The sequence below is a fragment of the Elephas maximus genome, chromosome 2 (genome assembly GCF_024166365.1).
Source record: "Elephas maximus indicus isolate mEleMax1 chromosome 2, mEleMax1 primary haplotype, whole genome shotgun sequence".
NCBI lineage: Eukaryota > Metazoa > Chordata > Mammalia > Proboscidea > Elephantidae > Elephas > Elephas maximus.
The window spans coordinates 177,012,280-177,039,802 of record NC_064820.1 but is presented as its reverse complement, the minus strand read 5'-3'; the positions used below and the strand labels follow the sequence as shown (position 1 = coordinate 177,039,802).

Below are 27,523 nucleotides of genomic sequence, written 5' to 3'. Positions count from 1 at the left end.
CTATTGCATTAACAAGAATTCAAGTGACTTCTTTAGAAAACCTCAGATTTCAGTAAGTTTTTAAAACAATTTATAGCAAATTTACTTGTTTTTTAAAGAAATATAAACCAAGACAATGATTTCTTTTCTTTACAGAGACCATGAAACGTATGGTGCAATAATCCTACTTTTGGTGGGAAAAATATACAGCCATTCTGGTGAAGCAGTGAGTAGTAGTATCAGTAGCTTATACTAAAGTGTCCAGGTTGAGAATTTAGGCCTTCAAGTAGTATGCTTGTTTGTGTTGGGTTGTACTTACTTAAAACTCTTAAATTTTTTTTTTTTTTTGTCGGGGGGTGGTCATTCTGATTATATCCCAAGGTGTAGATAAAGGGTTCCCGCTGTGAAATAGCCAAGAGGCAAGTGCCAGTCACTTTCTGCCCCAGACAGTTGTAGGACGCCCACTATTTTATGGCTCTGCTGAATTGAGAGGGAGCGCTTCTACTGCATGTTACACTGACCTGATCTGATTTTTTTTTCTAAATGGAAGTGATGAGTTGTTGGCCATTAAAAACCTAGTTTGAATCTAAGTGTAAAAAATCCGGGAATGTTATGGTATCAAAAATTTATAACTAGATTTTATAAACTAAATTTTTATAAACTAGATGTATTATACACAAACTATGCCAGGCATGTTTTATTGGACTTGGGGTTTCTAATGAAGTTAATTTTCAACCTTTTAGATGTAAAATGAGATCGCACTTGACTGACTACTGTTCGAAAGCAAAGCTCTTGATGAAACCAGGTTTGATCTTCCTAAAATCAGCTTTTCTGTGGGGGATATTAAAGAGTTTGTGTATTATGTGTTCATCTTTCCTGTTGTGATTGAGTAAATTTCATATTGATAAAAAATGAAAGACGTTCTTAGTGGTTAGTTGGTGCCTCTTATGTGCATCGTCATTTCTTGATATTTATCGGACTTGTTCTCCCTAAATTCTTCAATTAGTTCAAGGGCACATGACCAGCAGAACAGAAGCTTGCTCTAGTGGCAGCTCTTGCAAGAATAAGTAGGTGGAGGTGAAGTTATATTCGGGTGGGTTTAACATAGAATATTTTTGCTAAACTCTTTTGGGTAGTGGTCCTCAGAACAAATGTGCATAAAAATTACTTTGGGTGCTTGTTATTGACGTACATTTCTGAGGTCCACTCCACCAGTCTACGTTTAGACAAGGTGGTTCTGATGCAGGTGCTTCTTGGACTGTATATTGGAGATATACTGATTTTTAGGGGGTAATTTTGTCCAAATAGTAGATACATTTGGCAATCTTGTTTTAAAAGTTACTGGTTAATTAAGAAAGAGATATAATTATAAAGTCAGCAGTTCATGTGGGGATGGGCAACTTGGGTGACAGGTCCAGATTCTTGCAGCACGGTTTCTTAAATTTGGTTGCCCGCTAAAAGTTGAAGTGCTCTATAATTTTTCATCTTTTTTCCTCTTGAACAAGTTTACATAGTCACTTTACTATAGAATAGTGGCTTTTAGCCTTTTAAAACTTATTCCTCATGTAATACCTAACTTCACTTTTCTGCATACTCTCACCATTTAAGATTGGCAAACTTTACTTTCTGTAATCAGTAATAGCTACTATGTATTTCCCACTTATATGCCCCACACCGTGTCAAGCACCTTGTATACATTGTATCATTTAATTCTCTGTAAAATCCAATGAAGTAAATTCTGTTAATCTCATTTCACAGATAAAGACACTGAGGTTCAGAGGGATTATAAATAAACAAATTATAAGTGGCAGATACTAGCAGGTATATTGAAGATGCCTTTTTGAACTACATACAGTCTCTAGGATTTGAAAGCAGCTTTGCTTAAATTGTCATACTAATATACTTTGTTACACTTTACCGTTATCACTTAGCTCAGGATTTTGATGGGAGTTAACTTTCTGCTAGTTAGAAATGATATAGCTCTCTGTTCTTCACTCACCCAGTGCTGTTTGCTTTTAAAATATTAATAGCTCTTCAGTTCAATTTAGGGAATTCTTTGGGCATTGTGGAAAGGGGATCGCTTGTTTATATGTGACCATTGGTCTTAAATTAGATATAATTTCGTTTTAGCTTTGTTAGCCTGGCCCTGGCCACAGTGAACTACACTTGTTTGGTAAGGAAGCAAGAATTGTCATATTTGAAGCTCACAGAGCACAAAATCAGCATTCAGTAAGTACTGGATCATGGAATTTGAAACGAACCTAGAAAGGATTTAAAAAGACTAAAATACAGTAGGTTATTGGACCACGTATTTTTGGTAAAATAGAAATAGTGAAATGATAATAGGCTTAAATAAATTACCTTAAAAAAAAAGGTCCTTCTGTTCTAGACCTTTGTGTGGCACCGCTGGACATAACTCAACCCAAACCCATTGCCATTGAGTCGATTCTGACTCATAGTGACCCTATCTGACAGAGTAGAAGTGCCTCATAGGGTTTCCAAGTCTGTGAGTCTTCATGGAAGCAGACTGCCACATCTTTCTTCTGCAGATCAGCTGGTGGGTTCAAGCCACTGACTTTTCGGTTAGCAGCTGAGTGCTTTAACCACTGCTCCACCAGGGCTCCTTACTGGACATAATACAGATGAAATATTTAAAGTATGTAGAAACCAAAAGGGAAAACTTCAACTCCTTGTTGGTATCTAAGAGCCAGGACTAGGGAAATTCTGCTCAAGAGTTTGAAAACCGATGACCATTTACATTAATAATTAAAAAGAAGATGCTTCTATACCAGTGTTCATTTTCTTGGGAAAATGTCAAGTTATGTTGCTATAATAAGTGATACCATACAAAAGTGAAGTCAAGATATGCCTGATCTTAAAAATATTTTGCCACTACCTGGCTATTATTTTCTTGGTTGATTATTTTAAAAGAAAAAAATCACTATTTGGGAGTTAAATAATTTGAATAATATTCAGATGTTATTACTGTCTTGCTTTTGAAAAGCCTGAAGCATATGTGTTTTTTGCAAGGTGCTTCCATTTTTATTTCCAAGCCTTGTTATCTAGGTAAGATTCTTCAGAGGGTTGTTTGAAGGTACATGCCTGGAAGCTTAAAATCTAAATTATTAAAGGAGTGTTGATAAACTTTTTTTTTTTTTTAAATAAAGATTGAGTAAATTCTTAGGCCTAGAGAGATGTTCCCTAAGAAATTTTTTATATATAGGTCTTCTCAGTTAATTTTTAAATGTATTTCATGATATCCTTGTTTCATAATTTATGCATGTTATTAATGTTGCAAAAGTCATTTTCCCTCCCCCTCACACGTTTGGTAACTCATAGTCTCTGCACATTGCCCTTGTAATACTTGGGACTTCTAATTAAAAACATTATTCAATCATTTACAGTTAATAAAATTAAACACAATTTTAATGTAATAATAGCTACTATATGTTGTGCCTACTTACTGTGTGCCAGGCCCTGTGGTTAGCGCTTATGTATGTTCTTTAATCTTGATAACAACTACATCACATTTCTTAACTGCAATGCCAAAATTCAAAAAGCTCTGAAAACTGAAGTTTTTGTTACTTTTTTGGTAGCAAAACCTAGTCTATCCTGAGATGATGTGAGGCTATTTATATCTATTTATACCATTTCTTATGAATATTTTCTCATTTCACTGCTGAAATATTAATGTGCTTGATTATGGGGTACTCATCTTTTCAAAACCAAAAAAATTCTGAATTCTGAAGCCTATCTACCTCCATGGGGAGCCCTGGTGGCACAGTAGTTAAAGTGTTCGGCACCTAGCCATAAAGGCAGGCAGTTCCAACCCACCAGCCACTCCAAGGGAGGACGATGTGGCGGTCTGTTTCAGTAAGGATTTATGGCCTTGGAAACCCTATGAGGGTAGTTCTTCTGTGGCCTATAAGTTCGCTGTGAGTTGGAGTCGACTAGATGACAGTGGGTTTGGGTTTTTGGTTTTAAGCTTTCTGAATCCTTATCTCCTATGGAGGAGAAAATTAGGTTGTTCTGTTGCACCTGGTTGTCTGGTGGTTTTTGTTGAACCTAGTCTGTTTTGCTTTGTTTTAAAACCAATTTAATTGGTTACCAGCATTCAAAACTGGGTAACCACAGTCATCACCACTGTCCTCACTTATTCTGCTTGGCGCTTCTAGGTATAGTCCCATTCCCCACAAAGTGTGTTTCTGGATCACTAATCACAGTGATTTCTCTACTGTCAGACTAAGTAGCATACTGGCTTTTTAATACATATTTTGTGTTTAGCAGTACTTGAAGTGAGTTTGCTGGCATTTACACTTCAGTGTAGGATATGTTTTCTTTTTTATATAATTTCTTAAATGTTTTGGTGGAACTGAGGTAAACTGAATTTAAGACTATTCTAAAAACTATTTTTTAACTTCTTATTTTGAATAATTTCAGACTTAAAAAAACTTTTAATAGTATAGAAAACTAAGCTTTTTATTTAGAGTCATTTATTTTTTAACATTTTGCCACATGTGCTTTATCATTCTGTATGTAAATATATACTTTTTTTTTTTCCTGAATTATTTAGGAGTAGGTTGCATACATCATTCTCTTTTACCCATTAATATTTGGGTATGTATTTTCCAGGGCTTCAGAATGATTTGAGCTGGTTCAGGCATGGCCAACAATGTGAAATTGGAACAGACCTGAAGTTTTAAAATACGGATGAAGCGGTCGATAAGCGGAACGGGAAAAATAACAGGTCGAAGCCCTAGAATGGGAGACTTGGAAGAGGAGTAGTGAGCCCTTTCAGGAGCCTGATATGGGAGATTCACTTATTGCCAGGACCATTGAGAGAAACACACATTTAAAGAGGTGTACTCAGCTGCCATCTTTGAGCAGGGCACTGCTGTTTCCAACTCTGCTGATCAAGAGATTTTGTTGCTAAGCCACACACCCACTGCACTTGTTTTCTAAGAGGGAGATTAAGTTTGCAGCAGGGCTTCGACCCATGATTTTTCCCATTCTGCTTATCGTTCTACTTCACCCACATTTAAAATACTTGGGTCCATTTGGGTTTCGCTTCGTCGGCCATGGTTGAGCTGGGCAGAAGTGGTTTAAAGGCCTGGTCTTTTCTAAGAGCAAACATGTTGTCGTACATAACTGTAGTTTGTAAATTCAGGAAACATTGATAGAATACTTCTATCTAATTTGCAGCCCCTATTTCATAACCTTGTTAGTTTTCTCAAAAATGTCATTTGTAGCTTTTTTTTATCCCTCCAGCACGTTATCATGTATTGTACTTAGTTGCAGTATAATAAAGAATATATGCAATAAGGAATATCTCTCATTTTGAGTTTGTCTGGTCTTTGCTCATGAGTAGGTTAGGTATATAAGCCATGTTGTCCTCAGGGTGTCAGATCTGCAGGCACATGATATCCATTTGCTCTCCTTGGTGATGTTCACTTTGATTCTCCAGTCAGGTCAGGGTGTCGTCCTGTTTTTCGTCCCTGGAGTTAAGTGTTACTTCCCTCGCAACTAATAATCTCTTTACGGTCTTGCCAGTACATGACTTCTCATCAAGCTTTCCTCTTCAGCTTTAACTAGATGTACATTTTTATTTTGTAAAATTTTCTATTGCAATTAGCTGCCTATTGAATTAATCTCATTTGTCCTGAGATTAAGTTTTGACATAGTAACATTCTCGCAAAGATATGAAATGTGAACCAAAGTAAGTTCCCTCTTTTATGATTTAACTTGTTGCTAATTTATAAACTGGACAGTGTTTTGTTCTGTTGTACATAGGGTCGCTATGAGTCCAAACCGACTTGACGGCACCTAACAACAACAATTTATAAACATCTTTTAGCATTGTAAGGAGAGGTAGTTTCTAAAGACATCTGCTTGGAATCAAATAAATCTGGATATTATTTTTCAATTGGTTAAATTACATATAATTTTTTTCTACTGTAGATTTTTTTTATTTTTTTCAAGAGAAAGGAGTTGTGGGAGGGAAAGGTTTCTTTTGTCTTCTGTTGATATTTCTGTTGTTTGCTGGGAGGGAAGTTTGGCCTAGCCTGAAATGGGACCCGTCTCAACTGACTCTCCGTAACTTTTTTCTGAACAGTGAATTCTTTAAGACCTCTGTTCCACTTGCATAAAATTTGTAATTCCTTTGCTTTTTGCTTCTTTATTTTTAGTGTATCATATTTTAAAAAGAATTCTCTCCACCAGTTGCAGCTTGGTAACCAGAATTGGAGGGAAGAAAATGAGAATCAGTTGTGCAACATTAAATTGTAAACAGGAAGGAAAACAATATAATCCTAGGTCAGGGATGAGTTAATTGAGTTGCTGTGAAGTTAATGCTGATGAAACTTTGTCAGCATTAAAAAAACAAACAAAACCTTTCAGAGAAAAAGGTAAGAGTCATAAATATATCTGATGTTTGAAAAAAATTGGGTTTTTGTTGATAATAGTTTTTTTTGAGATTTTCCTTTGGGAAGGGAATTTGGATGATGCTTGTGAGCTTTACCACAAGAAGTGATGCATATTTAGGTATAGAATTGATGAGTAATGCTAGAAATCATTAACAAATACCATCATTTTGTAAAGTTTGTCATTAAGCGAATAAAGGTTTTATTCATTTAGTCAGAACTAGAACCATCAATAAAACTCAGATATCTTTAAATGGAATCTAAATACCACATAATGTTTTCATTCTTGCTATAATAGTCACATTTTGAATTTTGACGAAAATACCCCACACTGAAACATTTGTTTCTCCTTTGCATTAGGCTGAGAAGGATTTATTTTCATAGTAGTTACCTCTTGTCTTGACACAAAATAACTATTAAGGCCCTCCTACTAAGATACCTGTCTTTAAAATCTTTTAATTTTGAAATAATTATAGATTCACTGGATTTTGCAAAGGTAATTTTTAAGAGATGGTAATTTGGTTGCTGCTTTATATTCTTATTTAGGATACAGTTTCGTAGATTGGTGGCTTTCAAACTTTTGAGCATAGTTACACAGATACTTTACAACTGGATCCAAGTATACACATACGCATGAAACAGATTCATCATAGTTAGGATTTACCCTTACCATCCTTGTACACTCTGATTTTATTTTAGTGATAGTCGTCACCCTTGAAATTGATTTCACGACCAGTGCCTCTACCCTCAGTTTGAAAGTACTGCCATGCATAGTAAGTGTTTTCCATGTAAGGGTGACAGCATGATGATTGAAATGAAGTAAGGACAGATAATTTCCCCTCTTCCTCTTAAAGTGATCTTTGTGGTTTCTTTTAGGAAAATTTTTTTTTTTTTTTAATACCTAAAACATTTACCATTTCCACAGTTGTCACATGTATGGTTCAGTGACAGCGTGTGTATTATGTTCAACCATCATCATTGACCGTTCCCACATTTTTCTGTCATCCCTAACAGAAACTCAGTGTTCCCTAAGCACTGTGAGAAAGATTTATTATTTAAAAATACTTTCCTGACACATTGAGGGAGTTGGCAGCCAATGTCATAAAACAATATGTGTATTAATTGTTTAATGAGAAACTAATTTGCTCTGTAAACTTCCACCTAAAGCACAATTAAAACAAAAACAGACTTTTCTGCTATTTCCAAGCATCTACCACCCACAATTAATACTTTTTTTTTTCCTTTCCCTTTTTCTTTTGGTCAGTTTCTATTTCTCAGTATACAATTGTTTCCTTATGTTACTGAGAACATGTAATGCTTGAGTATTTTATATGCTTAAGAGAGACAGGCAAGGGAAAAAACAAGTCAGATATGAAGTTAATATTTTTATTAAATGCCATGAAGATAAACATAACAGATTGCACAATTGATATAAATAGCTTTAAAATAGTCAACTAGGTTATTCTCGCATTGAGATAATAAACTAAGGGTATGGATAGGATTCCAAATTCTAGTAAATTATTGGTTTGAAAATAAAGTGAATTAAGAGTGTACTTTTAGCCAAGAAAAATGCTAACATTTATTGACCAATAATCCTCACCTGAATCTTTTAAGGTAGAAATATTATTACTAATTTTGTACATATAAAAACTGAAGTTTAGAGGGGCTAAGTAACTGGCCCGAGGATATAAAGACTTGGTAAGAGATTGCTGTGAAACTTCAGCTCAAACATTAGGATAACTATGGTTTGGTTATTCTTTACTCCAAACTCACTGCCGTCGAGTTAATGCCGACTCACAGGGACCCTGTGGGGCAGAGTAGATCTCCCCGAATGGATTTCCAAGGAGTGGCCCAACACTTAACCACTGCGTCAACAGGGCTATCACATGAAAATGAGGGGGGCAAAATGATGGCTTCTTATGACTTACAAAATTTTATTGGTAACAATACAAATAGTGGTCTTACCTCAGAAAAGTCATACTGTTTTACATAGCTCTACACTAAAAAACAAATTACCTCTCTATTTTTTAAAAAAAGTGGTTATTGAGCACCTATAGGGTCGCTGTGAGTTAGAATCGACTTGATGGCACTGAGTTACATATAAGAAAAGACTTGATGCTCAAGTACCATGCCAGTACTCCCGTTAAGTAGTCGGGCAGCAAACATTTAGATACCAGATGCTCTGCTACGGTAGAAAGCAGCTTTTTGTAAAGTTTGATCCAGTGAGGAGGGTGCCCTTTGTGGATTAGCCCAGACCCAAGTTTGTCTTACCCTAGGTAAAAAGGCTTTCTTCTTCGTGGTTTGCATGTATTTGCTACAAGTTGATGGTTTATGGTAGCCAGGCTGATAAAAGACTTCAGGAGGGAAACTAGGTGTTAGAACCAGATATCCAGATATCCTGGTATCTGTCAGTGATTTCATTTTTATGTGAAGGAAATTGACCATAGCAAGCTTAGTTTAAACATTAGATTCTTGATGTTTAGCCCAGGCAGATTAAGCCACAGTTATGTTTAAGCCTACATGAGAAACAAGGTTATTGACCTCTATCTTATTAGAAACTGAGAATTGTTAAGGTTTATGTCCTATACTACCCGTTGTCGTCAAGTTGATTCCAACTAGTGCTTTTACAAACTGAGTCTGGACCTATAAGGGAGTTGTGAAATCAATTCGTAAGAGCTTGGCTGCTAACCAAAAGGTCTGTAGTTTCAGTCCACCACCCGCTCCTTGGAAACCCTGTGGGGCAGTTCTGCTCTGTCCTATAGGGTTGCTATGAGTCGGAATTGACTCCATAGCAATGGAATTTGGTTTTGGACTATCATAAAAACCAATGAAAGAGACCACGGTGGGAAAAAAATACCTTTATGTGCCACGTTGGTAAGCTTAAATATTCGGTTATTTCGCTGTAGTCTACATGTGTACGCATACATGCATGTATACGTGTATGTTTTTATTGGATTATAATGTGAAAATGTTTGTTAATGTGGGATGTGGTTTAAAAAGTTTGCAATACGAACTATACCTTCCGGCTTTTGAGGTCATTTACTGAGTTCCTGGCGTTTTTGTTTTTATTTGGGGGGACGGGGCGAAGGAGCATAAGAATTAGGATGATAAAAGAGCACCTTTTTTTTTTTGAATTTTTACCAATTAGCCAATAAAGCTGAAATGGGATTTTAGTGATTCAGCTTTTTTTGGGTAGTTAAGGCTAAATTTGCCTTGTGAACCCTCTGAAAGGTATTATAACCCAAGAAAGATACGTATGTTACAGATGTCTTGTCGTATTTACTGGCCGTGTTGTAGTACTATCACATATGTTAGCATTAAACGACCTGATAGAACATCCCTTTATTCAAGACTGAAAAGGTCACCTATTTTGCTTAGGGCAACCTGTGAAGTGTTTGTTTTTACCTAAAATTTAGGACTAAAAAACAAAAGGACTTTGAGATTTTGAGGGAAAGTGGTCAGTAGTTTATTTTCTTGACTATGGAATGGTTTTCAGGAATAGTCATATAGATAAACATTAGACATTAACTTAATGGCTTCTTTTTTCTTTCATTTCTTTCAAAGGTTTGGGCCCCATGGGATCCCTGTGACAATATTTCCCAAAAGGGAATATAAGGATAAACCTGAAGCCATGCAGCTCCAAAGTAGTACATTCCAAGAAGGGACAGAAGTCAAGCGAGAAGTGAATGGTGCTGTTCCCCACGACCCTTCTCCTGCCCCACCTCCCGAGCCAACCCTGGCCGAAAGCCTGTGGACTTCCAAACCACCACCTCTCTTCCATGAAGGAGCACCTTATCCTCCCCCCTTGTTTATCAGGGACACATATAACCAATCAATACCTCAGCCACCTCCCCGGAAAATTAAGCGGCCCAAACGAAAAATGTACAGGGAAGAACCCACTTCTATAATGAATGCTATTAAGCTACGACCCAGACAAGTCCTGTGTGACAAATGTAAAAACAGTGTCGTTGCCGAAAAAAAGGAAATCAGAAAAGGTAGTAGTGCAAGTGACTCTTCTAAATACGAAGATAAAAAACGGAGAAATGAAAGTATAACTGCTGTGAACAAAAAACTTAAAACTGACCATAAAGTAGATGGGAAAAACCAAAACGAAAGCCAGAAAAGAAATGCTGTGGTTAAGGTTTCAAATATTGCTCACAGCAGAGGCAGAGTAGTTAAAGTTGCTGCTCAGGCAAATACATCAAGAGCCCAGTTAAGTACTAAAAAAGTGCTCCAGAGTAAAAACATGGATCACGCAAAAGCTCGGGAAGTGTTGAAAATTGCCAAAGAAAAGGCACAAAAGAAGCAAAGTGAAACCTCTACTTCCAAAAACGCACGTTCGAAAGTCCATTTCACACGTCGATATCAGAATCCTAGCTCAGGTTCTCTTCCACCCCGGGTTCGGTTAAAACCACAAAGGTACAGGAATGAAGAAAATGACTCTTCTCTGAAGACAGGACTTGAGAAAATGCGGAGCGGCAAGATGGCACCCAAGCCCCAGTCTCGCTGCACCTCCACCCGCTCAGCAGGTGAGGCCCCTTCAGAAAATCACAGTCCCTCAGAAGGCCCGCAAGAGGCCAGCAGTGAGGTTCAGGACACAAATGAAGTGCATGTACCTGGTGAGCGGGATGAACCACAGACATTGGGCAAAAAGGGCAGCAAAAGCAATCTCTCTGTTTACATGACCCTAAATCAAAAGAAATCTGACTCTTCCAGTGCGTCAGTGTGTAGCATTGATAGCACAGATGATTTGAAATCTTCCAACTCTGAGTGTAGTTCTTCAGAAAGCTTTGATTTTCCTCCAGGCAGTATGCACGCACCTTCCACCTCCTCCACTTCCTCCTCTTCAAGGGAAGAGAAAAAGCTCAGTAATTCCTTGAAAATGAAAATCTTTTCCAAAAACGTCTCTAAATGCGTCACACCAGATGGCAGGACCATATGTGTAGGGGACATTGTTTGGGCCAAGATTTATGGCTTCCCTTGGTGGCCAGCCCGTATTCTTACTATAACTGTGAGCCGGAAAGATAATGGCCTTCTAGTCCGACAGGAGGCCCGCATTTCATGGTTCGGGTCTCCGACAACATCTTTCCTTGCTCTTTCGCAGCTCTCCCCCTTTTTAGAAAACTTCCAGTCACGCTTTAATAAGAAGAGAAAGGGCTTGTATCGAAAGGCTATCACAGAGGCAGCTAAAGCTGCTAAGCAGCTGACCCCCGAAGTGCGGGCTCTGTTGACACAGTTCGAAACTTGAATATGGACAGTAAGGTAGACAAGAACGACTGGAAGGCGCCACAGATTTTCTAGTACAGTTAGGAAAAACTTCCTTGAAATACCCTGGCCAAATGGGAGAGAGAAATTGCACTCAATTGGCTGGTTTTTTATGCTTATAGTCATTTTTTGACTGAGAGGCTTAAACTGAACGTGCGATCAAATTTTGTCTTAAGGAAGTGAGGTTTTAGCAGTATTTTTCAGTTTTGAAGTCTAAAACTATCCCAAGGCATAGGAGCCATAGCCTCAACTGAAAGTGAATTTTTGCAGGGACTGTTAATAGCCGTTTGTACCTAGCACTGTATATATATATATGTATACATATATATAAAATATATAACCTGTCACTATGTGACAAGGGTTGCAGACCTGGGATTGCAGTAAGGGCTGGTGAGCTGGGGGAATAGTGTAGATATTTAATGACTACTTGTTTTGTTTTTTGATTAATGAACACTTAGTCTATCTATGCACATAATGGCATAAGGGTTTGATACTTAGGCGTTTGCCAGGCTGAGACACTTGCTGTACACTTGTGGACCGGGGAGAGAGCCCAGTGCTTGGGATTGAGGCTGTTAAGGCTGGGTAGGTTTGAGTCATCACTATCTATCTTCCAGTGGGGATTTAACAAAAACTTTCGAACTTCAGGTTGGGGAGTTTTGATAGGTTTGTTTTTGGATATGTAAATAGCTGATTGCTATACTTGGTCAGATTTCTCCTGACTGGCTGTTCCTAAATTCTTAGGATACGTCCTAGTAAATTACACTTTGTGAATTAATTGTCATATGTGTAATTGTTGAATTTTGGATGTACCTAATTTGATGAGTTTTAAAAAATTATTCCATTTAAGGTATCTGTTTGCAGGTCAGAAAATGAGAAAATGTAATTGTGTAATGCTCTGAAATGTAAAAAAAACAAAAAACAAAAAACAAAAAAGCTGTAAATAAAATTGACTAAATCCGAATTATTTGTGTGTGTTTCTCAAAAAGCTTGAAAAATTTTAAGATGGTAGAAAACAATTCTTTGTAATAGTGCTTAGAGGAGGGAAAAGAGCAAACTTTCATTTTCCTATTTGCCCTATTGAAATATGAGTATAGGTAAAATTCAAATGAGAAGTGATTAATCAGTATATTCTTAAAATGGATTTTTGTAGTATAGGGGTCTCGTATGCTTCTAGATTTGATACCCCTCTCCTGCCAATTTCTGATAAATGTGGGTTTTGATTTTTCGTTTTTAGCCTTAATATTTTATCACATGCTTTATTTTTTTACACTCGGGTAATTACAACCAGTCTCTCTTCCATGGTGTTCGGTCCTCTGCCTCAAGTATCATTGCTTTTGGGGGCTGGTAACGTAGCTCACTTTTCTACATGGTCTGTTTTATCCCTAAGATTTGATTTCTTGTTCTTCATTTTTAGCTTTGTATGATTAGTGAAAAATATATCTGATAGTCTGTGGAGGCAAATTTATCCCAAGATTTTTAAAGTTGCTTTCTACTTTTTGTGTCTGACATAGCTAACTTCACTTTTAAATTTGATAAATTTCATACAAATAGAAACACGAAACTTTTGAGAGCAACTTTGTGGATTTTTAAATCCAACTTTAAAGATCTAGGTTACTATGGAATTTATAATAAAATAATGGAGGTTGAAAATCAGTAGTCTTCTGTCAGCTTCCTTAAGGTTATGGATGTCTATGATTTATGTACCAATTTCTGCAAAAGCAAGTATAGAATTCCTGGGGAGCACTGTCAATGCTTTTTGATTATAATAAACACACAATAAAAAATAAAAAATAAAAACAAGATGTTTCACTTGAATAGAACATATTCTTTCCTGCAAACAGAAACAACTATACAATTTCAAAAATCTTTGATTATAACAGCTTGAAAAAAGTTCAGTATTCCTGAAGGGTTATAAGGAAGTTTCTTAAAAGTATTTGCTTCGGACTAATGAATTTCATTCAGATACTTTTGAAAGTTTGAAATCAAAAGTCCAGAAAGATTTAAACTAGTAGATAAAAAAGTCACCCAAAATATATAATTCAAGGCTCTGTGTAATGATCCAGTGGACTTCTAACAGTGATTCTGAAAGTAGGTACTGCTAATACAGCCAGGTGCTTTGGCAAATGTGCTCTGTGGCAGAAACCATGGGGAAAAAGAAGAAAGAAAATCATGATTGTGAAGCAGAAAAATAACATTCAATTTTATGTTGTCCATACCTTGAAAAAAGGTTGAGCCGTGAACACAAATTTGCTTGGTTTCTAATTATGCCAAATGATCCCTCCATTTTAAACTGACAGTTTGGCATGTTTCATCCGAAGTTTCAATAGGGAAACAAGGAATTTCTCTAATAAGTGTTAAAAAGTATATTGTAAACACTCAAGTACAATAGGTACATACTCATGTTTTATACAAGTAGATTTCTTAAGCAGCTGGATAAATTTGTCCAGTATCTATTGCAGATGGAGATAATTTGAATTAGGTAATTGTAGCCATTTACCTTTTGAAATGATGAAAGGAGGTATTAGTCACTTATTCTGTATTGAGAGAACCAAGTAGGTATTTTTTTTCCCCTTGCGGAGAGAGGAAACTAGACTTAGGCCAAATCTCCAGTGGTCTAAGAAGTGGCTAAAACAAAGGATTACCACACCAACCAAGTAGACAAATAACTCTGAAAGCTTAGGATGTCTTTATTTTTAGGAATTCTTCAAATTTAAAGTATCAGGAAGATATTTTTTCTTTTTGGTATTCTAGAATTTGTAGACTAGAAAACTGCTCCTTTGGAAGGGACATCTATTCAGCTCATTTACAGATGTGAAACCAGAGACCTAGTGAGATGGGAAAAGTAGGATTCCTTAGTGTGAAGCTCCTACGCTTGACCAGGTGGTATATCTTCACATAGTTTTGATGGGAAAATCTATAAATGGGCAGTAGTTACAGATTAAAAAACCCAAACCCAGTGCCGTCAAGTCGATTCTGACTCATAGCGACCCTGTAGGACAGGGTAGAACTGCCCCACAGAGCTTCCAAGGAGCACCTGGTGGATTGGAACTGCCGACCCTTTGGTTAACAGCCATAGCACTTAACCACTACGCCACCAGGGTTTCCAAGTTATGGATTAGTCCTAAGTAAAATACACAGAAATTTAGATATCTAGAAGACTTCAGGCAAAGAATGTGGAACTGATAGTAGAATCAATTAAAGGAGTATATACGCACCTTAAAGTACTTGGAAACCCTGGTGGTGTGGTGGTTAAGAGCTACGGCTGCTAACCAAAAGTTCGGCAGTTCAAATGCAGGTACTTCTTGGAAACCCTATGGGGCAGTTCTCTTTCCTAGAGGGTTGCTATGAGTTAGAATAGACTCGAAAAGTGGGTTTGGTTTTAAAGTACTTGGTTTTCGTTTTGGCTAGTTAGCTGCCTCATTTTATTAAACCTCGATGAGATTTTCATTTTAAAAATGAAAGTATTGTTAAAAGGTATTTGAATGTTTGGGTTACTCTTCTATGTTTCCCAGTTACAAAACATTAAATTGAGTTGCACCCCTATTTGAGCAGGTAACATCTTTCTAAAAATTGGAGAGTGAATTGGGAGTTAGAAATGGCTTAAGAAATATGTAATTTGGGTATAAAACTAGACTTTCCCTTCTAAACTGTGCACGTTCCTGTGGTTTTTGCAGCATTGGTTCACTTTGTTAGTATTGCATAGCAAAGCAGAAAAGAGCCATGGGCAGATGTCTAGAAAAGTTGATAATATGGTTTAATTCAGGGACTTGTACCCTGAATTATGGCCCAGTGGTGGCCTCCCATAGGGAATTTGCCAGATAGAATAGATTCTGTTTTCTAAGTTTGAGCAAATTTAGTGTTCACTTTGGGATTATACTAATATGATAAAAATAGCTGTTAAAAACAATTTTTAATTGAGCTGCCTGATACAGGGAGTTAGGAATAGAACAGGAGGCCGTTGCCATGCCAGTTGTCAGTTTAGGGGAAATAAAACAGCTAAGCTGGAATGTTATTTTTTCATTTTCAGTATTTAGTTTGTGGACACTCAGTGTATTCCTTCATCTGCCAAAGAGTGAATAGAATTTTAAAAATGAAAGCATCAGCCCATTAATATGCTCCATCTTACAATTCTGAATAAAGGTATAAAAAGGTTAAAGTCACAGTGATAATAGCTCAGGTGTATGTTTTTGGTTTTCTAGGATGTGTTGGTGTTTTTACCATAGAAAACTGACACTAAGAAGAGAACTCAACTTTTTTTTTTCCTGATAATATTTACTCAGGAGATCCAAAGAGGGTTTTTTCCCTTTTACTTTCCTTGTGTTGTGGCATCAGGTAGAAATCATTTTCTCGTGGCCATCCTGATAGAGCACAGTAATTTGTTTTTGATAGAAACTTTAAATTTGTGGTGGTGTCTTTCGAGAGGGTGTTTGGAAATAAGTCACGGGGGTGTGTCTCTTGGTCAGCATGGTGTTTGGGACGTGCCGTGAGCAGTGCCTGGCTTCCGGAATTCCTTCCTACTCATCTTGCACAAGGAAATATTGTTGCCCGCGATGCTGTAATGGCGCTCCCACTTCTAGGCACTGTAACTGCCTCTTGGCAAAGTTTTTAGGTGAATTAGCATAACTGCATTTATCTGTTAAGATTAGGTTTTCCGTTAAAGCCCATCCCCTTCCAGTGACAGTTTTTTTTTGTTTTGTTTTGACAGTTTTTTGAATATGGAAGCCATTTAATTGTTTTAATAATAGAGTTAATTAAGATATTTTCTAAAACTTAAAACATCACACTTGTGGCAATATTTTCATAATATGTGTACTATTGAATTACTTTTTCACTTTTTATGTTAGTACAGTTAATGGAAAACAAATATGCCCAGCCATGCATTATTAAATAATCATTAGAATAAAGTAAATAATTATTAATATTCTAAGATCATCTTGCATCCCACACTTTGGCAGGAAATACTGAATTATATTAATTTTTATATCACACCTTTGAATCCATTTTGGGATAGATTGAGTCAAATGTTAAGGCATCTAATTTCTCAGACCCTGGGTAGTACAAACTGTTAACAGGCGCGGCTGCTAACAGAAAGGTTAGAGGTTTGAGTCCACCCAGAGGTACCTCAGAAGAAAGGCCTGGATATCTGCTTCTTAAAAATCAACCACCGAAAACCCTATAGAGCACAGTTCTGCCCTGACATACATGGGGTCTGCATGAGTTGGAATCGACTTGACAGCACTGGTTTGATTTCTGAAAAAATGAATCGCTGAACTTCAGTTCTTATAGATTCCCATGTACTGACACAAATTATAGATTGGTTGGGGGGAGGTGTGATGGAAGAAAATAAATGGTAGGATTAAAGTTATCAGAATTTTTTAGAATACTGTTTCTGAATGAAATTACCGTATTTTAGTTGAATAACACATGGCTGTAGTGCATGTTGTCTAATATATGGGCCTTCTATTGTATACAATTTTTGTTTGTAAAGCAATTTCATAAAATTATGATACTGAAAACAGGCTGGTTTTTTAAAAAGCTTGTTTTTAAAAATTGGTTTAAACATGGATTTAATATTGTTTCTTCAAATTCCTGATTATTTTTGTAAGGTTTCTTTAAAAATCTTGAAAACATAGCCACCAATTAAATACGGAATTTTCCCTGTATCATAAGAATGTGACAGTACCTCCTTTTATTGCCTTAGAAGTCTGAGTCTTAATTGGATATCACTATTTAAAACTCCTTATTAAAATTTTTCCTGTCTGGGTGTCAGTATCTAGAAGGAAAACCAAATACTCCATAGCTAAAGTGTTAGGCTGTTAGTGTGACCACACTTTCTTCCCTTTTCGCATAAACTACTTGTACTTAGAATGTATATCACATTTTAGCAAGGGATTGGTGTTATTTATTTTAAGTATTAAAAATAATTTGTAGCCCTCAGTATTCCTCAATTAGTTCTCTTTGGCACAGAGATTCACCTAAAAGCCAGGTCAGTTGTTTAATCAATATTCCTGTCTTGTAAACCAGATTTCTTTAGGGCAGAGAATCAGAAGTTGTTACCTGATCTTGTTGGTTTTTGCAGTAATTTTTAAAGTTTCCCTGTTTCAATTATGTATACACTAAGAGGTTATTGTATAAGTTGATGAGACAGATTTATGGCAAAAGTTTCTTTATAATTCTTTAATTCTAAAAAAAAAAAAAAAAGGCTGGAGAAAAAGCCTAGAATGAATATAATTTTTTCTCCTAAGTAAAAATTTGTAAAAATGTGAGAGGGTCATCTGGTCGAGTGTAAAAGGTAGAAATGGATACCTGTGCATGTACCACTTGTAAGTCATGCGTATAGGCCGGAGCATTCACTAACATTTGGTACCATATTGCCAGATGAGGGGACGGTGATCATTCTCTTTCACTTCCCAGGCACACGGTTGAAAGCACACGCTCTTGAACCAGATTTGGGAGGTGCAGATATTGACTTGGATCTGCCCCTTACAAGCTCTGTAATCCTCGGCAAGTTACCTGCCATCATCTGTATGATGGGGATAAAAATAGTACCCCATACAGGGTCATTGCCACCACTCGTCTACCAGTTTGTTGTACTGTGGTGGCTTGCGTGTTGCTGTGATGCTGGAACCTATGCCACCGGTAACTAGCAGGGTCACCCTTGGGGGACAGGTTTCAGTGGAGCTTCCAGACTAAGGAAGAAAGACCTGGTGGTCTACTTCTGAAAGAAACTGGCCTGTGAAAGCCTTAGAATAGCAGTGGGACACTGTCTGATACCGTGCTAGCAGGTGAGCCCCTTGGGTTGGAAGGCACGCTTAATACACCTGAGGAAGGGCTGTCTCCTCAAAGTGGAGTCGACCCTAATGACGTGGCTGGAATAAAGCTTTCAGGACCTTCATTTGCTAATGTGGCTGACTCGGAATGAGAATAAACAGCTGCAAACATCCATTAATCAGAATGTGGGATGTATCAAGTATGAATTTAGGAAAATTGGGAATTGTCAAAAAATGAGATGGAATGCCTAATATCCTAGGCATTAGTGAGCTGAGATGGACTGTATTGGCCATTTTGAATTAGACAATCATATGGTCTGCTATTCCGGGAATGACAGAGAATTGGTGTCGCATTCATCATCAAAAATATTTCAAGATCTGTCCTGAAGTACAATGCTGTCAGTGATAGGATAATATGCATACACCTACAAGAAAGACCAGTTAATATGACCTGTTCAGATTTATGCACTAATCACTAATGCCAAAGATGAGGAAGTTGAAGAGTTTTACCAACTTTTGCCATCTGAAATTGAACAAACGTGCGGTCAAGATTATTGATAATTACTGGTGATTGGAATGTGAAAGTTGAAAAGAAAGGATTAGTAGTTGGAATATATGGACCTGGTGATAAAAATGATGCTGGAGATAGCATGATAGTATTTTGTAAGACCAACAACCTCATTGCAAATACCTTTTTTCAACAACACAAAATGGCAGCTAGTTACAGGAATCGAATTGATTACATCTGTGGAAAGATGATGGAGAAGCTCAGTATCATCAGTCAGAACAAGGCCAGGGACCGACTGGAGAACAGACCATCAATTGCTCATATGCAAGTTCAAGTTGAAGCTGAAGAAAATTAAAACAAGTCCACAGAAGCCCAAGTAGGATCTTGAATGTATTCTACCTGAATTTAGAGATCATCTCAAGAACAGATTTGACGCATTGAACTCTTAACAAATGAAGACCAAATGAGTTGTGGGATGACATCAAGGACATCATACATAAAGAAAGCAAAGCTCATTAAAAAGACGAGAAAGAAAGAAAAGACCAAAATGGATGTCAGAAGAGACTTTGAAACTTGCTCGTGAACATAGAGCAACTAAAGCGAATGGAAGAAATGATGTCAAAGAGCTGAACAGGAGATTTCAAAGGGCAGCTCAAGAAGACAGAGTAAAGTATTATAATGAAATGTGCAAAGACCCACAGTTAGAGGACCCAAAAGGAAGAACGCGTTTGGCATTTCTCAAAATGAAAGAACTGAAGAAAAAAATTCAAGCCTCGAGTTGCCGTATTGAAGGATTCCATGGGCAAATATTGAAAGACGCAAGAAGCATCAAAAGAAGATGAAATACACATCGATTTCAGGAGGTAACATGATCAAGAACAAATGGTATTGAAAGAAGTCCAAGCTGCACTGAAGGCATTGGCAAAAAACCAGGCTCTAGGAATTGATGGAATACCAGTTGAGCTGTTTCAACAAATGCTCACTCATCTAGAAATTTGGAAGACAGCTACCTGGTCAACCAACTGGAAGAGTTCTATATTTGTGTCCATTCCAAAGAAAGGTGATCTGACAGAATGTGGAAATTATCAAACTATCAATATCATAAGCAAGTAAAATTTTGCTGAGGATAATTCAAAAGTGGTTGCAGCAGTACATTGACAGAGTACTGACAGAAATTCCAGTCAGATTCAGAAGAGGATGTGGAATAAGGGATATCATTGCTGGTGTCAGATGGATCTTGGCTGAAAGCAGAGAATGCCAGAAGGGTGTTTACCTGTGTTTTATTGACTATGCAGAGGCATTCGACTGTGTGGATCATAACAAATTATGGGTAACATTGCAAAGAATAGGAATTCCAGAACACTTAATTGTGCTCATGAGTAACCTGTATATAGACCAAGAAGAGGCAGTTGTTTGAACAGAACAAGGGGATACGAGTGGTTTAAAATCAGGAAAGGTGTGTGTCAGTTGTATCCTTTCACTCTGTATGCTGAGCAAAAAATTTGAGAAACTGGACTATATTAAGAAGAACATGGCATCAAGATGGGTGGAAACTAACAACCTGCGATATGCAGATGACACAGCCTTGCTTGCTGAAAGTGAAGCAGACTTGAAGCACTTACTAATGAAGATCAAAGACTACAGCTTCAGTATGGATTACACCTCAACATAAAGAAAACAAAAATCCTCACAGCTGGACCAGTAAACAACATCACGATAAATGGAGAAAAGATCGAAGTTGTAAAGGATTTCATTTTACTTGGATCCACAATCAACACCCAAGGAAGCAGCAAGAAATCAAAGAATGTATTTCCTTGGACAAATCTGCTGCAGAAGATCTCTTTATAGTGTTAGAAAGCAATGATGGCACTTTGAGGGCTAAGGTGCGCCTGACCCACCCATGGTATTTTCAGTTGTCTCATATGCATATGAAAGCTGGACAATGAATAAGGAAGATGGAAGAAGAATTGATGCTTTTGAATTATGGTGTTGGCTAAGAATATTGAATATGCCATGGACTGCCAGAAGAACGAACCAACTTGGAAGAAGTACAGCCGAAATGCTCCCTAGACGCGAGGATGGGGAGACTTCATCTCACATACTTTGGACATATTAGGAGGGATCAGTCCCTGGAGAAGGACATCATGCTTGGTAAAGTAGAGGGTCAGTGAAAGAGAGGAGGACCCTCAATGAGATGAGCTGACACAGTGGCAGCAATGATGGGTTCAAGCATAACAACGATTATGAGAATGACATAAGACTGGGCAGTGTTTTGTTCTGTTGTTCATAGAGTAGCTACGGGTCAGAACTGACTCGACACCTAAAAACAACATAGGGTCACTGTGAGAATTTAAATGACTATTTGTAGCAGTAAGGAAAGTGCCTGGTCAAAACCTGTGTAAGTACTTGCTATCGTTGTCACCACCATCAGCTTGTGTGTGTGGTATACAGATTTCATTCTGGTATCTTTTGATACTATTTTTCTGTAACATATATTCACTATAAATGAAAAAGATGTCTGCAGCAATGTTTTTCTTACCTGAAAATTCCAATGTCATGATTTTCCACAAGCATCTGGATGTAGGCATGTACTCACTAGTTCACCAGGCATTTATTGCGGGCAGCTGGGTTGGAGGTCATGGGGGGTATGGCGAAGGGAGAACTACCTGTGTTAACATGGTATTTCAACTCTTGCCCCATTCTGTTATGTAAAGCATGCTCTAAAGATTGTTTTCTAGGAGTCCCTAGGTGGCACAAACAGTTAAGTGCTTGACTGCTAGCTAAAAGCTTGGTGGTTCGAGCCCACCTAGAGGGGCTTTGGGAGAAAGCTCTGGTGATAGGCTTCTGAAAATTCACGGCCTTGAAAACCCTGTGGAGCACAGGTCTGGTCTGCACATGTCGGGTTGCTGTGGGTCAGAGTCAACTGACAGCAACTAACAAGGTCTACAGACTGCTTCCCTGTTTCTATCCTGCCTGTCCTAAGCAAGGAAACCCTGGTGGCTTAGTGGTTAAGAGCTATGTCTGCTAACCAAAAGTTCAGCAGTTCGAATCCACCAGGTGCTCCTTGGAAACTATGGAACAGTTCTACTCTTCCCTCCAGGGTTGCTATAGGTTGGTATTGACTGGATGGCAGTGGGTTTGGGTTTTGGGTTGTCCAACAAAGAGCCGTGGTGGTACAGTGGTTAAGCACTGGGCTGCAAACCGAAAGGTCAGTGGTTTGAACCCACCCAGCCGCTCTATAGGAGAAAGATGTGGCAGGCTGCTTCCATAAAGATTACAGACTTAGAAACCTGATGGAGCAATTCTGCTCTGTCCTGTAGGGTCACTGTGAGTTGGAATTGACTAGACGGCTGTGGGTTTGTGCTAAGCGTGGTGCCTGACGTAAGTGGATCCAAAAACCAGAATCATTGCTGTCAAGTCACTTCCGATTCATAATCGAATTCGTAACGACCTTATAGAAAAGAGTAGAACTGCCCCGTAGAGTTTCTAAGGAGCGCCTGGTGGATTCGAACTGTGGACCTTTTGGTTAGCAGCCATAGCTCTTAACCACTACACCACCAGGGTTTCCACATACGTGGACAGCCTACTTGTAAATGAACGGAGAGTAGTTTTGGTTCAGGACCTTATGTACTAATGTCCAATCACTAGCTCAGAATCCCGTTACATCCCAAATCTTTTCAAAGGGCATGAGAAGTGTGAGCTGTGGGGCTCAGCATAGTGGTGTTCCGTGTAAGGGGAGCTTTACAAAGCTGTTGGAACCACAAACCTATAGTTGTCAGCTGTTAAGTAGTGTGAATTAGCTAATTTACACCAATGCAGTGTTCCCCCCGGACCCTGGCATTTTTTAAATGTTTTTAATGGCCAAATGGGAGTGAAAAAGTGGACATTAACCTGAACATTCTTTTTTATACTTTACTGGTATTGCTATGATTAAGTAGAAGATTGCGTCCCCTTACTCAGGAGGGAAATATCGCACGTTCAAAGGCCTTGATTGTGTGCGTTGTGGCCTATTTTCCAGAGGATAGTCATTTTTACTCATGGCTCATTTTCAAGATGCTGTTGATTACAAACCTGTGATTTCTCTCCACAGTTTAGTATTAGCAGGGACTCTGGCTGGCTGGGAGTGGCACATCTTGGTGCGAGCCCTGGTATGCTGGGAGGAACCATGTGTTATTTGTTTAAAACTCTAGAAAAATGACTAGTTAGAAAAATAGCATTAAGTTTAGAAAACCAGAATGTCTGATACTATTTATGCTTTTAATGTTTGTTCATGTTGCATCATACTGTATTGTATTAAAAGAAATTTTATATTTGGTGTTCAGCAAGATAATGTCATATATATAATCTTCAAATTGTAGTCTTTAATTCTGGCCTTTGCTCTAGGTGTATGACCTCTTCCTCCTTTCACACACTCTAAAAGGGATATGCTTGATAAAGGAGAGGGTCAGTGAAAAAAGGAAGACCCCCCCAATGAGATGGATTGACACAGTGGCTGCAACAGTGGGCTCAAACATAGCAGTTGATGGTACAGGACCGGGCAGGGTTTCGTTCTGTTGTACACAGGGTCACTATGAGCCAGAACCGACTCGTTGCATCTAACCACCACCACAACAAAAGGGAGGTGAAATGTGTACTTACTCTGTTCTTATTTGCCCCTTTATATTTCTGCCGCCTCCCAGGAGTAGTTGCCATTGTTACACTTAGCTTTCTCTTAAAGGACAAAATAAGTCATTTTCTACGAAATTGGTGTCTTTTCATGGGGTTTCCTTCCATTTATTGGGTCAGCCAGGGCTCCCAGAGCCCTGTGGCTTCTAACCAAAAGGTTGGCGGTTCAAATCCACCAGGTGTTCCTTGGAGACCCTATGGGGGCAGTTGTATTCTGTCCTATAGGGTTGTTATGAGTGGGAATAGACCTGATGGCAGTGATTTTTTTTTGAGCCATGCCTCCCTGTACTATATCCTGTACAACTGGTAAATTTCCCAAGAAAATGCAGAGACCCTAAATGCATCGAGGGGAAACACATCTTATTAGTCCCAAAGACTCAGTTCAGGCCCTGGGGACCTGGGAGTGGCATGTTAATAATTTTCATTGCATTTGTGGGTATAAATGGGGCATGGGGTTATTCTTTGATGCATCTTCTTGACTCCTCTTGCCTAGAATTGGAAAGGAAGTTCTCTAGAATGATTGTTGAAACCTAACAATTTTTACTTTGAGAGGGAGAGGCTCAAAAGACAAATTCTTTAGTGCATCCAGATTCCCTTTTTCTTGTCTGATTATTTGTTGGGTTATAGTTAATAGTGTATTGAAGTTTTCCTGTCAACAAAAAGATAAATAACCTCATTTAAGAAAATTGGTTTCCTCTGAGTTAAAATTTAGAAGTAATTATGTTTATAGTCTGGTATATAAAACTTCTCCTTTTCTATACCTGAAAAGCCCTTTTTAAAAAATATTAATATATTGCTTTTGATTTAATTTATTAGCATTTAAAATCATTATTTTAATATAAGAACTGAATATGATCTAAATCAGTGATCCCCGAATTGACTGATGTCATGGATGAGTGATTTCTTATTTATACTTAAACTAGGGAAGTAAGCGTACAAGCAAATATGTTTAAAAATAAGGCTTAATTATAATCACTTGAATGATGCTTAGTATTTGAAGTCTCTGTCCTGAAAGCCTAAGTGAGAAAGCTTGTCTTGTCATAACTGTTATTTCAAGCAGGTCTTACCTCACACAGTGAGAAGTTGAGGTTCTGAAGAATATACATAGGTAGGTGGTCATTGGGATTAAAGGAGAGAAGCTTCAGGCAGTTTTCTTCGTTCTCAAAACAGGCCGTCTGAGCTCCTTAATGCAATATGGCTAGGGAGGAGCACTTCAGCCCTTGCTGAGGACTGAGAAGATGAAGACTACTCACCACACTTCCCCTCACCTGTAGTTAGTTGTGTTAGGCTAGTAAAAAAAAAAGTTTTTTTTAAGGAACATTAAATGTAGCATTTCTCTTTCTTTTGTCAGTTTGCTTGGAGGGCAGCATATTGGTGTGCCAGATGGCATTCTGCTGCTGAGCCGACTTGGGCCGGAGAGTGCCCTCTCCTGGCCAAGGCTGGTGTGTGTCCATGCCTCTCAAGTCTGTTTTCCTTTAGTACCAAAGCTTCACGTTCTGTGAAGCCAGCAAGTTTTCCAGTATAAATAAATTGTGAAAATTTCAATAGAATTTTGGTCTTCTTTTAAATTATTTTTTGGTAAAATGGATTAAAAAGAACTCGAATGCCTGCTCTATTTTTGTTAACTTGGTTTTTTCTACCATAGGTCTCAACAAATGGCAGCTATTACATCAGACAGTGACGAGTCCTGCTGCTCCCTTACAGTGTCTGACAGACCACTGTGGATTCAGATTGGGAGCATTGAAGTTAACAGTGAAACGGGCAGGTCTGTCTGTTTTGAGCCCTGCCACAAAGTGAAGAGGGCGTCATGTCATCACTTGATCATTCCTAAAGTAGATTAGGCTAGAATTAAAAACTTCATTAGTTCCTTTCCTTATTTTTCATTGACCTCGGGAGCTGGATGTACCTCATGTAGGTGATACTTTTAATGAGTCAAAATAAATGTCATGCTAAAAATGTAGAGTCTCGTGGGTTTCCATGAATTGAGACTTGCTTCCCCTAGGTTGGTATAAGTTGAGTATTCCACAGTGTCATTATGTCAGATAGCAACTAAGTCTCAGTTTAAAGGCAAATACTGGATTTCTTTATCTTTTCACTATCTCAGCCTTTCTTTGTCACTCTTATTATTTTTAGATACAGTCATTACATCTTACTGTATATATAGGAATATATGTATGTGTATATATACACATACATATATATATATGTGTGTGTGTATATATATATATATGAATATATACAGTAAAACCTGTGAAAGCCAGAACCTGTGTAAGGCAGAAACCTGTCAGAAGGAAAACTCAAAATATTTTCCACTAAAATAACCAATAGAAAAATGGTAAGACTGCACCCTGTCAAAGATGGAAGACTTGTGAGACCTGGAAAAACAAGGCAGTCCCATCGAGCTCTGGCTCTCACAGGTTTCCCTGTATATTTTTAGTGACCATTGTCATTTACATAAAACTAGTCAGAACTCAGTGGGTGGCAAAAGATAACGCGGAAGCGCAGTTATGAACTATTTCTTTAAGCACATTTATTAAGGAGGCCTTGATAAAACCTAAAAGGCTTATTTTGGGCTCGTACGGTAGAAAAGGGTTAGGGATATTTATGTTGTTCTGCCTTTGAGCTTATATATGTTCTTTTATTACTTCCTTGGGTTAAGGCTAGTTAATCTTCTGGTGTTTGCACAGCTAGTAAAGAGCTGTAATGGGGCTGTATGGTTGCATATGAGCTACAGTATGCAAGCTGGGTCAGAATGGCACATTTTTGGTTCAGAGGTTGAGGCTGGGCTATTTTATGTGTGTGTGATAAAAGTGATCTCTTGAGGGAATAACATAGATTTCTGTGACTGTCATAGGAATAGTAAGATCTGCTTCAGTCCTTGCCTCTTCTGCTTCCATGTCTTCAGCTGAACATGACTAGGCCTCACTAAGGCTGAAGGCAAATATTGAGTCATAAGTAGGAGGAAATGGAATTGTACATGGGATTGGCTGTTTACCTTTTTTTTTTTCTTTCCGTTTATAAAATGGGAATATTTGCTTCTACAGCTTGGCAGATACCAAGTTCTGTGCGAGTCAAAATCTGTTAGCATTAAAATCATATTTGCACAATATCTTAGTTTTAGAGAGTTAAAATTTGTTTTAGTTCAATGTCGGTTGATGAATTTTAAAACAAAGTTAGTACTAATCGTTCTCTTTCTTCAGAAGCAAGGACTGTATTTACCTCCCATTCTGATGTGATCAGTATTTATGGCCAGAAGTAATTTTTTATTGCTTGAGTAAAAACATGATAGAATGCCCTGTGATTTCATTTTATGGGCCTTGGTTCAGTAAACCAGTGAAGCATGGCAGCGCCGGGGCAAGCTAACATGAAAGCAAGGGTTTTAGCAAATGACGGGAAAGATGCCTGTTTTAAAACATTTGGACATCAAATGTTGGCTAGAACGGGGCTGGTTTTCCGTTTTGTATTCTGTGTGTGTTTGTGATTTTTTTCACTGAAAATACTGTATCTTTGGTTTAAAAATACTTTTGACCCCCCACCCCCCCCCCCAAAAAAAATCAGCTTTCTTTCCATGGATCACCTCTTTTGGAATTCAAACTCTTATTGGTACTCAGGCTCCCAGGTTGGAGAAGGCACAGCCAGGGACTGCAGGTTTTCTGTGGGTATTCTTACTACTTTGTGGTATTAAAGGGGGTCAGTAGCATTGGGCATTCGGTCTTGTTACTTTGCAGTACTTTTTATAAGCCTTGCCCTTGATAAATGGTTTGCTCCTCGTTTTGTTGGAGGTCTGGTGCAGGGTGCTTTTGCTGGTGATCAACTGTGCTGTTGTAACAAGGGACACTGTGCTCAGGCTAAGCAGTGTACGTATGTTGTATTCTAGTAGCAAAATGGTGTCTTGGTGCCTACTGGTGTGCTGGGTC

General features: G+C 38.0%; 1 protein-coding gene across 4 annotated transcripts in view; it reads left to right on the top strand.

The window, feature by feature from the left end:
• PWWP2A (PWWP domain containing 2A) overlaps positions 1 to 27,523 on the top strand; it is a 44,851-nt gene that overhangs the window by 5,769 nt on the left and 11,559 nt on the right. The window contains exons 2-3 of one of the 4 annotated variants that reach the window (XM_049874240.1): positions 9,963 to 10,927; positions 25,252 to 25,371. In XM_049874240.1, the coding sequence (XP_049730197.1) occupies positions 9,963 to 10,927; positions 25,252 to 25,371 (1,085 nt within the window). The other 3 variants (XM_049874239.1, XM_049874241.1, XM_049874238.1) reach the window with 3 other exon arrangements.